The 13,132-nt window shown below is 44.7% G+C and overlaps 1 protein-coding gene across 1 annotated transcript in view; it reads left to right on the top strand.

Moving 5' to 3' along the window:
- Positions 1-4,211: 4,211 nt before the first annotated feature.
- The window catches only part of LOC134445018 (basic salivary proline-rich protein 4-like), a 10,133-nt gene continuing 1,212 nt past the window's right edge, over positions 4,212-13,132 (top strand). Inside the window, exons 1-7 of the mRNA XM_063194155.1 lie at positions 4,212-4,279; positions 6,534-6,656; positions 6,821-6,925; positions 8,379-8,501; positions 10,216-10,338; positions 12,105-12,230; positions 12,439-12,543. Of these exons, the coding sequence (XP_063050225.1) occupies positions 4,212-4,279; positions 6,534-6,656; positions 6,821-6,925; positions 8,379-8,501; positions 10,216-10,338; positions 12,105-12,230; positions 12,439-12,543 (773 nt within the window). The remainder of the gene's footprint in view (positions 4,280-6,533; positions 6,657-6,820; positions 6,926-8,378; positions 8,502-10,215; positions 10,339-12,104; positions 12,231-12,438; positions 12,544-13,132) is intronic.

The following is a 13,132-nucleotide window of genomic DNA, read 5'->3' as shown; positions in this document are numbered from 1 at the left end:
GCAATTAGATGTTTTTTATTATGGCGGTTGAACATTTTTACCTTCGCCAAGACAAAGTCGGCGAAGGTTATGTTTTGACCGCCGTGTATTTATTTATTTGTTAATATGTTTGTATGTACTTCGTATAACTCAGACAGAACTGAGCCGATTTTTATGAAATTTGGTGGGATGATTGGTCATGACCCAAGGAACAATCGATTAGTTTTTGGCAGTGATTGGGTCAAAGGTGAAAGGTCAAGGTCAAAATGTTTGTTTGTACTTCGTATAACTCAGACAGAACTGAGCCGATTTTTATGAAATTTAGTGGGAGGATTGGTCATGACCCAAGGAACAATCGATTAGTTTTTGAGAGTGATTGGGTCAAAGGTCAAAGGTCAAGGTCAAGGTCAAAAAAGTAAATTGAGCCGATTTTTATGAAATTTAGAGGGATGATTGGTCATGACCCAAGGAACAATCAATTACTTTTTGGGAGTGATTGGGTCAAAGGTCAAAGGTCAAGGTCAAGGTCACGAAAAGGTCAAAAACGTAAATTGAGCCGATTTATATGAAATTTACTGGGATGATTGGTCATGACCCAAAGAACAATCGATTACTTTTTGGGAGTGATTGGGTCAAAGGTCAAGGTCACGAAAAGGTCAAAAACGTAAATTCAGCCGATTTTTATGAAATTTACTGGGATGATTGGTCATGACTCAAGGAACAATCAATTACTTTTTGGGAGTGATTGGGTCAAAGGTCAAGGTCAAGGTCACGAAAAGGTCAAAAACGTTTTTCTTTGCCAAGCACTACATGCCAGAACAACGTGTGCATGCGGAATTGAGTAAGAGGTCAAGACTGGGCCAAATATGTAATATTACGATATTCTGGTCCGCTTTAAATTAAACTGACACCAAAATTTGGAGAATGTTATGCCCCACACTCTGAAGATGGCCTGAAAAAAATAAGTGGCGTAGGCGAAGGTTTGCGCTCTACCGAGTGCCCATTCTAGTTTTGTATGTAATATGCTCATTAGTAATAGAGAGTAGGGTAGAGTAGATAGGGTAGAGTAGAGTAGTTTTATTATTCCTGAAGGTGTCTGACACATTACATTGCACTAAAATGCACAAATACAAACAATACAAAAAAGACCTAATTCAAATCTTTGCACATTGCAGTAAACATATAGCACAAACTTGAGTACAGCAATCAGCTTTACAGTCTTACACAGACACACACAGGACAGCCTTACACAGACACACACAGGACACACACAGGACAGCCTTACACAGACACACAGGACAGCCTTACACACACACACACAGGACAGCCTTACACAGACACACACAGGAGAGCTTTACACAGATACACACAGGACAGCCTTACACAGACACACATAGGACAGCCTTACAGACACACAGACACACACAGGACAGCCTTACACAGACACACACAGGACAGCCTTACACAGACACACACAGACACACACAGGACAGCCTTACACAGACAGACAGATAGACAGACAGACAGATAGACAGACAGACACATGCACGCACGCACACAAGCACTCTCTCTCTTTCTTTCTCTCTCTCTCTCTCTCTCTCTCTCTCTCTCTCTCTCTGTCTCTCTCTCTCTCTCTCTCTCTCTCTCTCTCTCTCTCTCTCTCTCTCTCTCTCTCTCTCTCTCTCTCTCTTTCTCTCTCTCTGCCCCCCCACACATACACACACAGGGTAAAAGTCCTGGAAGGGTAGAGCCTTACAGCCTTACAGACAGACACACACAGACTCTGGTTGGATTGCAATCTGCAGACTTTCGTCCTCCCTTGCTCACTTGCCTGCTTGTGACCTCATGATGATGTCTCTGAGACCAGAAAAATAATTCAAAATCTTGCAAAATCACAATTCTAATGTCATTTTCTCATTTGCAATTGGAATGGAGAATGAAAAACAGTCCCCCAAAAGTTGTTGTGGCTAGGCTGACAGCTGGGAAATTTTATCGTTTTCTCCATGGAGGAGGGGCCAGGAGGCAGGGCAAGGTCACAAGCACAAGTGGAGGACGGGAGTATGCATATTGGAATGCACCCAGACAGACAGACAGACACACACACAGACACAGACACACACACACACACACACACACACACACACACACACACACACACACACACACACACACACACACACACACACACACACACACAACACACACACACACACACACACACACCTCTGGCCTTACTCATCCACTCTCTCTCTCTCCCTCTCTCTCTCTCACCCCCCCTCTCTCTTTCTCTCTTTCTCTTTCTCTCTCTCTCTCTCTCTCTCTCTCTCTCTCTGTCTCTCTCTCTCTCTCTCTCTCTCTCTCTCTCTCTCGCCCCCCCCTCTCTCTCTCTCTCTCTCTCTCTCTCTCTCTCTCTCTCTCACCCCCCCCCCCCCCCCTCTCTCTCTCTCTCTCTCTCTCTCTCTCTCTCTCTCTCTCTCTCTCTCTCTCTCTCTCTCTCTCTCTCACACACACACACACACACACACACACACACACACACACACACACACACTAGAGCGTGGCTCGGGCCGGTTTTTTTTGTCCGAGCCCGGCCCTCAGCCGACAGAAAAGTGATCAACCCCGACCCGAGCCCGAGACTAATTAAAATGTTTGTGTCCGAACCCGTCCGAAGCCCGAGACCACTGTAATAACAACAGAAACCTGTGCGCAAGCAATATTTTCTATGTGGCCTCCTTCATACTCAAAATAGCACGTGATAAATAGCCAGGATAGGCAACTAGGATGAGGCAATTTGCTGTAGCCTAATTTAGTTACGCACGCATAGTAAGTAGGGCCTAGGCTATAAACACACGCATACATGTGACAGCGCACCTTATGTTTCTTTCGGTTAGACCAGAGATGTTGGGTGCTGTGATCAAATGCATGGGAGGGGCGTGAGAGGATAAGAAAGGCGAAAACTAACGAATACGGTTTGGATGCAGTCAGTGCGGCTATGGACGCATTTGTTACGTTACTGTTAGTGCAAATAAATCCCCGCGAGCCGGTGAAGATGCCACTCCTTGTCGTTAAGAAGGATGGGCTATAAGTTCACCCCGAAGAACAGTAGCCTGTTCGGCCCTCCAAGAGAATGTCATTTCCCCTGATGTCCATGCGGTCAATATAAAATCAGGAAAGGTTGCACGCGCATAGTTACAACTGTAGGCTACAGTAAAAGTGACAATAATTAAGAACCTACGTGAAGGACATGAAATGTCACAGCGGACAAAGTAGTAACAGGAAACCTCTTCGCCCCTACCTTAGGCAACTCCACGTAGCGTGTGCGTCTTCTTTAATCCATATTATGCTCCTTGCTACCCCTTGCTGGAAATGTAATCCTTGGCGAGCAATGCAGTGACAAACTTCGTCATTTTATGTTCAACATTTAAGACAGCACCGAAGGCATGCTAAAACATGGCCTACACTAGGCCTACAACAAAAGACCACGCGTTCACTGACAACTGTATTTGGCGCTTATTAAGAAAGCAAGTTGACTCGGCATTCCTGCTCGGCTGACCGGGATGAAGTGAGCGTCCATGTTGCCACTGGTAACTGGCGCGTGCATACAGCCAATAATAATCACTCGCACGAGTAGCCTACCAACATTTTCATTTATGCATATTCAATTAGGCCTACTTATTTTTTAATCACAAAACTGCCGTTTGCATGAACTGAAACGTTTCCTCTGATTGCTTACAATTTTCACAATGTCTGTTTGGTTCAAGCCCGAGCCCGACCCGAGTCCGACAGATATTCTATTTTTTTTGTCCGAGTCCGGCCTGGCCCGTCGGGTTCCGACCCGGCCCGTCGGGCTTCGGTCGGGTTGCCATGCTCTGACACACACACACACACACACACACACACACACACACACACACACACACACACACACACACACACACACACACACACACACACACACAGGGTAAAAGTCCTGTTAGGGTAGAGTGTTGCACACAAAACATGCTAATATGCAGACTGTTTTTTTTATTTGCAAATACAGTAGAAAGTAATTAGATCCCAGATTTGCTAGGATCTGGTAATCTGGTATTTATTATGTTAGTACTATTTTACTGGATATACACTACAGTGCCCTGAATAATATAATACATATGTGTGTCTCCTGATCAGGACTGTGGTAATGAGGTGAGGTGCTGCCATCTGGTGGAGGAAAGGGTCAGGACGGGCTCCTCAGGATGAGTTCCCCTGGCAACCAGGAGTCCCAGCTGGGACAAGAACCGGCGGATGATGGTCAACCTCACAGGTAACTTGGATTCAAGACAATCTTTGCTTCAAAAGTCAAACAAGACAGATTTTGACTAAGCTTGGAGTGTATTGCATTTAAGTGTTCCTCTTCAATCGAGTGGTAAACTTGTAATAGGACACACAACAAGGTGATGTCTGTGATAATTCACATGATCCACGAAGATTCTCAATCATTTGTCACAGATTAATACATGGAGATTCTCAATTGTACAGGTTCAAGGTCACAGCCATTAACAAATGAATTGCTTCCTTTGACATCTCTGTCTACCCCTCATTATAGCAGGTTCTCTGGGAAGAAGCTGGGCCCTGCTGTCCCACCTAGGAGAGGTCGGTCATTAGAATCTGGTGTGTCCAGTGCTCCATCCATGAGGAGTGATGTATCAAAAGACAACCCCCCTCGCATGGACGAATGGCATGGAACCTATTTTCATTTTTTCACATACAGGCACATAAAACACACACACACACACACACACACACACACACACACGCACGCACGCACGCACGCACGCAGGCACGCACGCACGCACACACACACACACACACACACACATGAGTAGGCCTATTGTATGATGTCCTGTAAATTGTAGATGTCTCGTCCCAAAGTGACAATTTATTGTGGAATGCCCCCAATGACAAACGTTGTTAGAGTATGTGTAAGGTGTATAACCAAGCCATTATGTCCACAAGACAGTGGATCGTCACAAAAATAGTACACAAAGTTAGATAAAACAATAATTTATATAAACTAACATTCCGCTATATTGCCAAAGGTATTCGCTCACCTGTCTTGATCAGATGGAATTGCCAGATGGAAAAGCGTGATTCATGACTCCAGAGGAGGGGTCCCCAACCTTTCTGGGTCTGAGGGCTACTCAGGGCTACCCGAGGGCTACATTTGTTCAAAATCCTTTTGGCATCATTCTCAAATCACACTACGTATTATTGAATGATAATTTGGTTATTGGAAATAAAGAATACATAATCTCATATTTAAATTAACATTAACTGTGACTAAAATCTGGTAGTCATCGTTTATTAACATCCTTGGTGGGCACCTCAGAAGTTCCTGGAGGGCTACCTGGCGCCCGCGGGTACCACGTTGGTGACACCAGAGAATGTGTGTGTCTACACCGTTCTATTGCTCCATTGGTTTTAGAACCACAGCGGTGAGATGAATGGCTTGGATGCTGCAGCCTAGCCATAGAAACCCATTCCATGAAGCTCTCTGTGTGATGTATTTGGCCTCTAATCTGAAGATCACATGAACTTTGGAGCTCTGTGCCAATTGTGCCCCTCTGTGTGTCCCTCTCCGTCACTTTGCATCTACCACTTCATGACTGAGTTGCTCTTGCTGCTAAACCATTTTCTTTCACGATCAGAATTGTTGCACAGGTGGCATCTTATGAAAGCTCCTCATGGGTATTTAATGAGCTCCTGAGCATGGCCCATTCAGTCTGCATGCCTAGGTGCTTTATTTGTATTGATTGGCACAGCTGATTCTGATCATTCCGATGGGTCAGTGAATACTTTTGGTAATATACTGTAGGCCTACTGTATGATGGATGTCATGAGCTGAGCTTTTGAAAAATACTTTTCTGACATCATTGTTTGCTTTCACCTGTCATTTGGGCAGGTTCTCCAGGAGGGGAATGGTCCCTGTTCTGCCCGGAGTCCCAGCTAGAAGTGGTCACTCACTACACTCTGGTGTGCCCAGTGCTGCATCTATGTGGAGTGATGTATCAATGGACAACCCCCCTTTCATGGCAGAAGAGGAAAGGTAGGCAATAGAAACAGAAACTGATAAGCTCCCATTGGAAATCTGTGTTGCGCATTTGCTGTTTTAATCTTGTCTGTTGAGTTATATATCAATTTCTCATATTAACTTTCCCACTTGGTGGATTCCAGCAAGCACTACTAATATACAGCAAACAAAAGCAGCCACTCGTTTGAACCGCAAAACGTTTTGATGGTACATAAAAAAGTTCAGCGCAACATCTCCACTCTCCTAATGTGTCGGCAGGCGATTGACGGCATTCACGGTTTGCTTATAACTGAACAAAGGAAGACACTATCTGTTTGCAGTCCGGGTAATATAGGGTTTATGTAATAAAAAGTGGCAGGGAAACCACTTAAGTAATAATCACTGACACTCGTTATTTTTTTCTGTTTTCGTGCATTGATATGAATGACAAGTTATGAACTGAAATGCATGCTCGTTGTTCTCTGTTTTTTATGACCCATCATTCTAGGGGCCCTGCACTACCTAAAGTTCCACCTAGTGGTCAGTCACCAGACTCTGGTGTGTCCAGAGCTGCATCCATGAGGAGTGATGTATCAAAAGACAAACCCCCTCATATGGGAGAAGAGCAAAGGTAAGCAGAACAAGCACCAGCAGTCATTCCACACACACACACACACACACAAACACACACGCACACGCACACGCACACACACACACACACACACACACACACACACACACACACACACACACACAAATAACAAGTAACAAAATCTCTGTCTACCTTGGGTCTAGAGTTCCACCTAGTGGTCGGTCATTAGACTCTGGTGTGTCCAGTGCTCCATCCATGAAGAGTGATGTATCAAGAGACGAACCCCCTCTCATGGCAGCACAGGAGAGGTGAGCAGTAGAAACATCAGTAGTCACCCATTTATCCCCAGCCCTGCCAATCTCTGCCACACTCACACTGATATTATTAATCACAATGAACTAATGGAAGCAAAAAGGCAAAGGCACACTAAATTGAATGATAATTTGGTTATTGGAAATAAAGAATACATAATCTCATATTTAAATTAACATTAACTGTGACTAAAATCTGGTAGTCATCGTTTCTTAACATCCTTGGTGGGCACCTCAGAAGCTCCTGTAGGGCTACCTGGCACCCGCGGGTACCACGTTGGTGACACCTGCTCCAGAGAATGTATCTACACCGTTCTATTGCTCCATTGGTGATATGCTTTAGAACCACAGCGGTGAGATGAGTGGCTTGGATGCTGCAGCCTAGCCGTAGAAACCCTTTCCATGAAGCTCTCTGTGTGATGTATTTGGCCGCTAATCTGAAGATCGCATGAACTTTGGAGCTCTGTGCCAATTGTGCCTCTCTGTGTGCCCCTCTGTGCCCCTCTCCGTCACTTTGCATCTACCACTTCATGACTGAGTTGCTCTTGCTGCTAAACCATTTTCTTTCATGATCAGAATTGTTGCACAGGTGGCATCTTATGAAAGCTCCTCATGGGTATTTAATGAGCTCCTGAGCATGGCCCATTCAGTCTGCATGCCTAGGTGCTTATTTTTATTGATTGGCACAGCTGATTCTGATAATTCCGATGGGTGAGTGAATACTTTTGGTAATATACTGTAGGCCTCCTGTACGATGAATTCCATGAGCTCAGCTTTTGAAAAATGCTTTTCTGACATCCTTGTTTGCTTTCACCTGTCATTTGGGCAGGTTCTCCAGGAGGGGAATGGTCCCTGTTCTGCCCGGAGTCCCAGCTAGAAGTGGTCACTCACTACACTCTGGTGTGCCCAGTGCTGCATCTATGTGGAGTGATGTATCAATGGACAACCCCCCTTTCATGGCAGAAGAGGAAAGGTAGGCAATAGAAACAGAAACTGATAAGCTCCCATTGGAAATCTGTGTTGCGCATTTGCTGTTTTAATCTTGTCTGTTGAGTTATATTTCAATTTCTCATATTAACTTTCCCACTTGGTGGATTCCAGCAAGCACTACTAATATACAGCAAACAAAAGCAGCCACTCGTTTGAACCGCAAAAAGTTTTGACGGTACAGAAAAAAGTTCAGCGCAACATCCCCACTCTCCTAATGTGTCGGCAGGCGATTGACGGCATTCACGGCATTCATGGTTTGCTTATAACTGCACAAAACACACTATCTGTTTGCAGTTCGGGTAATATAGGGTTTACGTAATAAAAAATGGCAGGGAAACCACTTAAGTAATAATCACTGACACTCGTTATTTTTACTGTTTTGGTGCATTGATATGAATGACAAGTTATGAACTGAAATGCATGCTCGTTGTCCTCTGTCTTTTATGACCCATCATTCTAGGGACCCTGCTTTACCTAGAGTTCCACCTAGTGGTCGCTCTCTAGACTCTGGTGTGTCCAGTACTCCATCCATGAGGAGTGATGTATCAAAAGGCGAACCACCTCTCATGGGAGGAGAGGAAAGGTAAGCAGAACAAGCACCAGCAGTCATTCCTCACATGCACACGCACACACACACACACACACACACACACACACACACACACACACACACACACACACACACACACACACACACACACACACACACACACACACACACACACACATACACACAAATAACAAAATCTCTGTCTACCTTGGGTCTAAAGTTCCACCTAGTGGTCGGTCATTAGACTCTGGTGTGTCCAGTGCTCCATCCATGAGGAGTGATGTATCAAAAGACCAACCTCCTTTCATGGGAGAAAAGCAAAGGTAGGCAGCAGAAACATCAGTAGTCACCAATTTAACCCCAGCCCTGCCAATCTCTGCCACACTCACACTGATATTATTAATCACAATGAACTAATGGAAGCAAAAAGGCAAAGGCACACTAAATTGAACGATAATTTAGTTATTGGAAATAAAGAATACATAATCTCATATTTAAATTAACATGAACTGTGGCTAAAATCTGGTAGTCATCGTTTATTAACATCCTTGATGGCCACCTCAGAAGCTCCTGGAGGGCTACCTGGCGCCCGCGGGTACCACGTTGGTGACACCAGAGAATGTGTGTGTCTACACCGTTCTATTGCTCCATTGGTTTTAGAACCACAACGGTGAGATGAATGGCTTGAATGCTGCAGCCTAGCCATAGAAACCCATTCCATGAAGCTCTCTGTGTGATGTATTTGGCCGCTAATCTGAAGATCGCATGAACTTTGGAGCTCTGTGCCAATTGTGCCTCTCTGTGTGCCCCTCTCCATCACTTTGCATCTACCACTTCATGACTGAGTTGCTCTTGCTGCTAAACCATTTTCTTTCACGATCAGAATTGTTGCACAGGTGGCATCTTATGAAAGCTCCTCATGGGTATTTAATGAGCTCCTGAGCATGGCCCATTCAGTCTGCATGCCTAGGTGCTTTATTTGTATTGATTGGCACAGCTGATTCTGATCATTCCGATGGGTGAGTGAATACTTTTGGTAATATACTGTAGGCCTCCTGTATGATGAATTCCATGAGCTGAGCTTTTGAAAAATGCTTTTCTGACATCCTTGTTTGCTTTCACCTGTCATTTGGGCAGGTTCTCCAGGAGGGGAATGCTCCCTGTTCTGCCCGGAGTCCCAGCTAGAAGTGGTCACTCACTACACTCTGGTGTGCCCAGTGCTGCATCTATGTGGAGTGATGTATCAATGGACAACCCCCCTTTCATGGCAGAAGAGGAAAGGTAGGCAATAGAAACAGAAACTGATAAGCTCCCATTGGAAATCTGTGTTGCGCATCTGCTGTTTTAATCTTGTCTGTTGAGTTATATTTAAATTTCTCATATTCACTTTCCCACTTGGTGGATTCCAGCAAGCACTACTAATATACAGCAAACAAAAGCAGCCACTCGTTTGAACCGCAAAACGTTTTGATGGTACATAAAAAAGTTCAGCGCAACATCTCCACTCTCCTAATGTGTCGGCAGGCGATTGACGGCATTCACGGTTTGCTTATAACTGAACAAAGGAAGACACTATCTGTTTGCAGTCCGGGTAATATAGGGTTTAAAAGTGGTAGGGAAACCACTTAAGTAATAATCACTGACACTCGTTATTTATTACTGTTTTCGTTCATTGATATGAAAGACATCAGTTATGAACTGAAAAGCATGCTCGTTGTCCTCTGTCTTTTATGACCCATCATTCCAGGGGCCCTGCACTACCTAGAGTTCCACCTAGTGGTCGGTCATTAGACTCTGGTGTGTCCAGAGCTCCATCCATGAGGAGTGATGTATCAAGAGACGAACCCCCTCTCATGGGAGAAAAGGAAAGGTAAGCAGAACAAGCACCAGCAGTCATTCCTCACACACACACACACACACACACACACACACACACACACACACACACACACACACACACACACACACACACACACACACACACACACACACACACACACACACACACACACACACACACACACACACACACACACACACACACACACACACAAATAACAAAATCTATGTCTACCTTGGGTCTAGAGTTCCACCTAGTGGTCAGTCATTAGGCTCTGGTATGTCCAGAACTCCATCCATGAGGAGTGATGTATCAAGAGACCAACCCCCTCTCATGGGAGAAAAGGAAAGGTAAGCAGAACAAACATCCGTAGTCATCCATTTATCCCCAGCTCTGCCACTCTCTGCCACACTCACACTGATATTATTAAAAGCCTATCACAATGAACTAATGGAAACAAAAAGGCAAAGGCACACTAAATTGAACGATAATTTAGTTATTGGAAATAAAGAATACATAATCTCATATTTAAATTAACATGAACTGTGGCTAAAATCTGGTAGTCATCGTTTATTAACATCCTTGATGGCCACCTCAGAAGCTCCTGGAGGGCTACCTGGCGCCCGCGTGCACCACGTTGGTGACACCTGCTCCAGAGAATGTGTCTACACACCGTTCTATTGCTCCATTGGTTTTAGAACCACAGCGGTGAGATGAATGGCTTGGATTCTGCAGACTAGCCATAGAAACCCATTCCATGAAGGTCTCTGTATAATGCATTTGGCCGCTAATCTGAAGATCACATGAACTTTGGAGCTCTGTGCCAATTGTGCCCCTCTGTGTGCCCCTCTCCGTCACTTTGCATCTACCACTTCATGACTGAGTCGCTCTTGCTGCTAAACCATTTTCTTTCACGATCAGAATTGTTGCACAGGTGGCATCTTATGAAAGCTCCTCATGGGTATTTAATGAGCTCCTGAGCATGGCCCATTCAGTCTGCATGCCTAGGTGCTTTATTTGTATTGATTGGCACAGCTGATTCTGATCATTCCGATGGGTCAGTGAATACTTTTGTTAATACAAGTATACTGTAGGCCTACTGTATGATGGATGTCATGAGCTGAGCTTTTGACAAATGCTTTTCTGACATCCTGGTTTGCTTTCACCTGTCATTTGGGCAGGTTCTCCAGGAGGGGAATGCTCCCTGTTCAGCCCGGAGTCCCAGCTAGAAGTGGTCACTCACTACACTCTGGTGTATCCAGTGCTGCATCCATGAGGAGTGATGTATCAATGGACAACCCCCCTTTCATGGCAGAAGAGGAAAGGTAGGCAATAGAAACAGAAACTGATAAGCTCCCATTGGAAATCTGTGTTGCGCATTTGCTGTTTTAATCTTGTCTGTTGAGTTATATATCAATTTCTCATATTAACTTTCCCACTTGGTGGATTCCAGCAAGCACTACTAATAGTATACAGCAAACAAAAGCAGCCACTCGTTTGAACCGCAGAAAGTTTTGACGGTACAGAAAAAAGTTCAGCGCAACATCCCCACTCTCCTAATGTGTCGGCAGGCGATTGACTGCATTCGCTGTTTGCTTATAACTGAACAAAGGAAGACACTATCTGTTTGCAGTCCGGGTAATATAGGTTTACGTAATAAAAAGTGGTAGGGAAAACACTTAAGTAATAATCACTGACTCTCGTTATTTTTTTCTGTTTTGGTGAAGTGATAAGAATAACATCAGTCATGAAATGCATTCTCGTTGTCCTCTGTCTTTTATGACCCATCATTCTAGGGGCCCTGCTTTACCTAGAGTTCCACAGAGGAGTGGTCGGTCACTAGACTCTGGTGTGTCCAGTGCTCCATCCATGAGGAGTGATGTATCAAAAGGCGAACCTCCTCTCATGGGAGAAAAGCAAAGGTAAGCAGAACAAGCACCAGCAGTCATTCCTCACACACACACACACACACACACACACACACACACACACACACACACACACACACACACACACACACACACACACACACACACAACACACACACCACACACACACACACACACACACACACACACACACACACACACAAATAACAAGTAACAAAATCTCTGTCTACCTTGGGTCTAGAGTTCCACCTAGTGGTCGCTCACTAGACTCTGGTGTGTCCAGTGCTCCATCCATGAAGAGTGATGTATCAAAAGGCGAACCCCCTCTCATGGCAGCACAGGAGAGGTGAGCAGTAGAAACATCAGTAGTCACCCATTTATCCCCAGCCCTGCCACTCTCTGCCACACTCACACTGATATTATTAATGACAATGAACTAATGGAAGCAAAAAGGCAAAGGCACACTAAATTGAACGATAATTTAGTTATTGGAAATAAAGAATACATAATCTCATATTTAAATTAACATGAACTGTGGCTAAAATCTGGTAGTCATCGTTTATTAACATCCTTGATGGCCACCTCAGAAGTTCCTGGAGGGCTACCTGGCGCCCGCGGGTACCACGTTGGTGACACCAGAGAATGTGTGTGTCTACACCGTTCTATTGCTCCATTGGTTTTAGAACCACAACGGTGAGATGAATGGCTTGAATGCTGCAGCCTAGCCATAGAAACCCATTCCATGAAGGTCTCTGTATAATGCATTTGGCCGCTAATCTGAAGATCACATGAACTTTGGAGCTCTGTGCCAATTGTGCCCCTCTGTGTGCCCCTCTCCGTCACTTTGCATCTACCACTTCATGACTGAGTTGCTCTTGCTGCTAAACCATTTTCTTTCATGATCAGAATTGTTGCACAGGTGGCATCTTATGAAA

The sequence above is a fragment of the Engraulis encrasicolus genome, unplaced genomic scaffold (genome assembly GCF_034702125.1).
Source record: "Engraulis encrasicolus isolate BLACKSEA-1 unplaced genomic scaffold, IST_EnEncr_1.0 scaffold_92_np1212, whole genome shotgun sequence".
In the NCBI taxonomy this organism is placed as follows: domain Eukaryota; kingdom Metazoa; phylum Chordata; class Actinopteri; order Clupeiformes; family Engraulidae; genus Engraulis; species Engraulis encrasicolus.
Note: the sequence above shows the minus strand (reverse complement) of the source record. Positions and strands in the feature narration are given on the sequence as shown.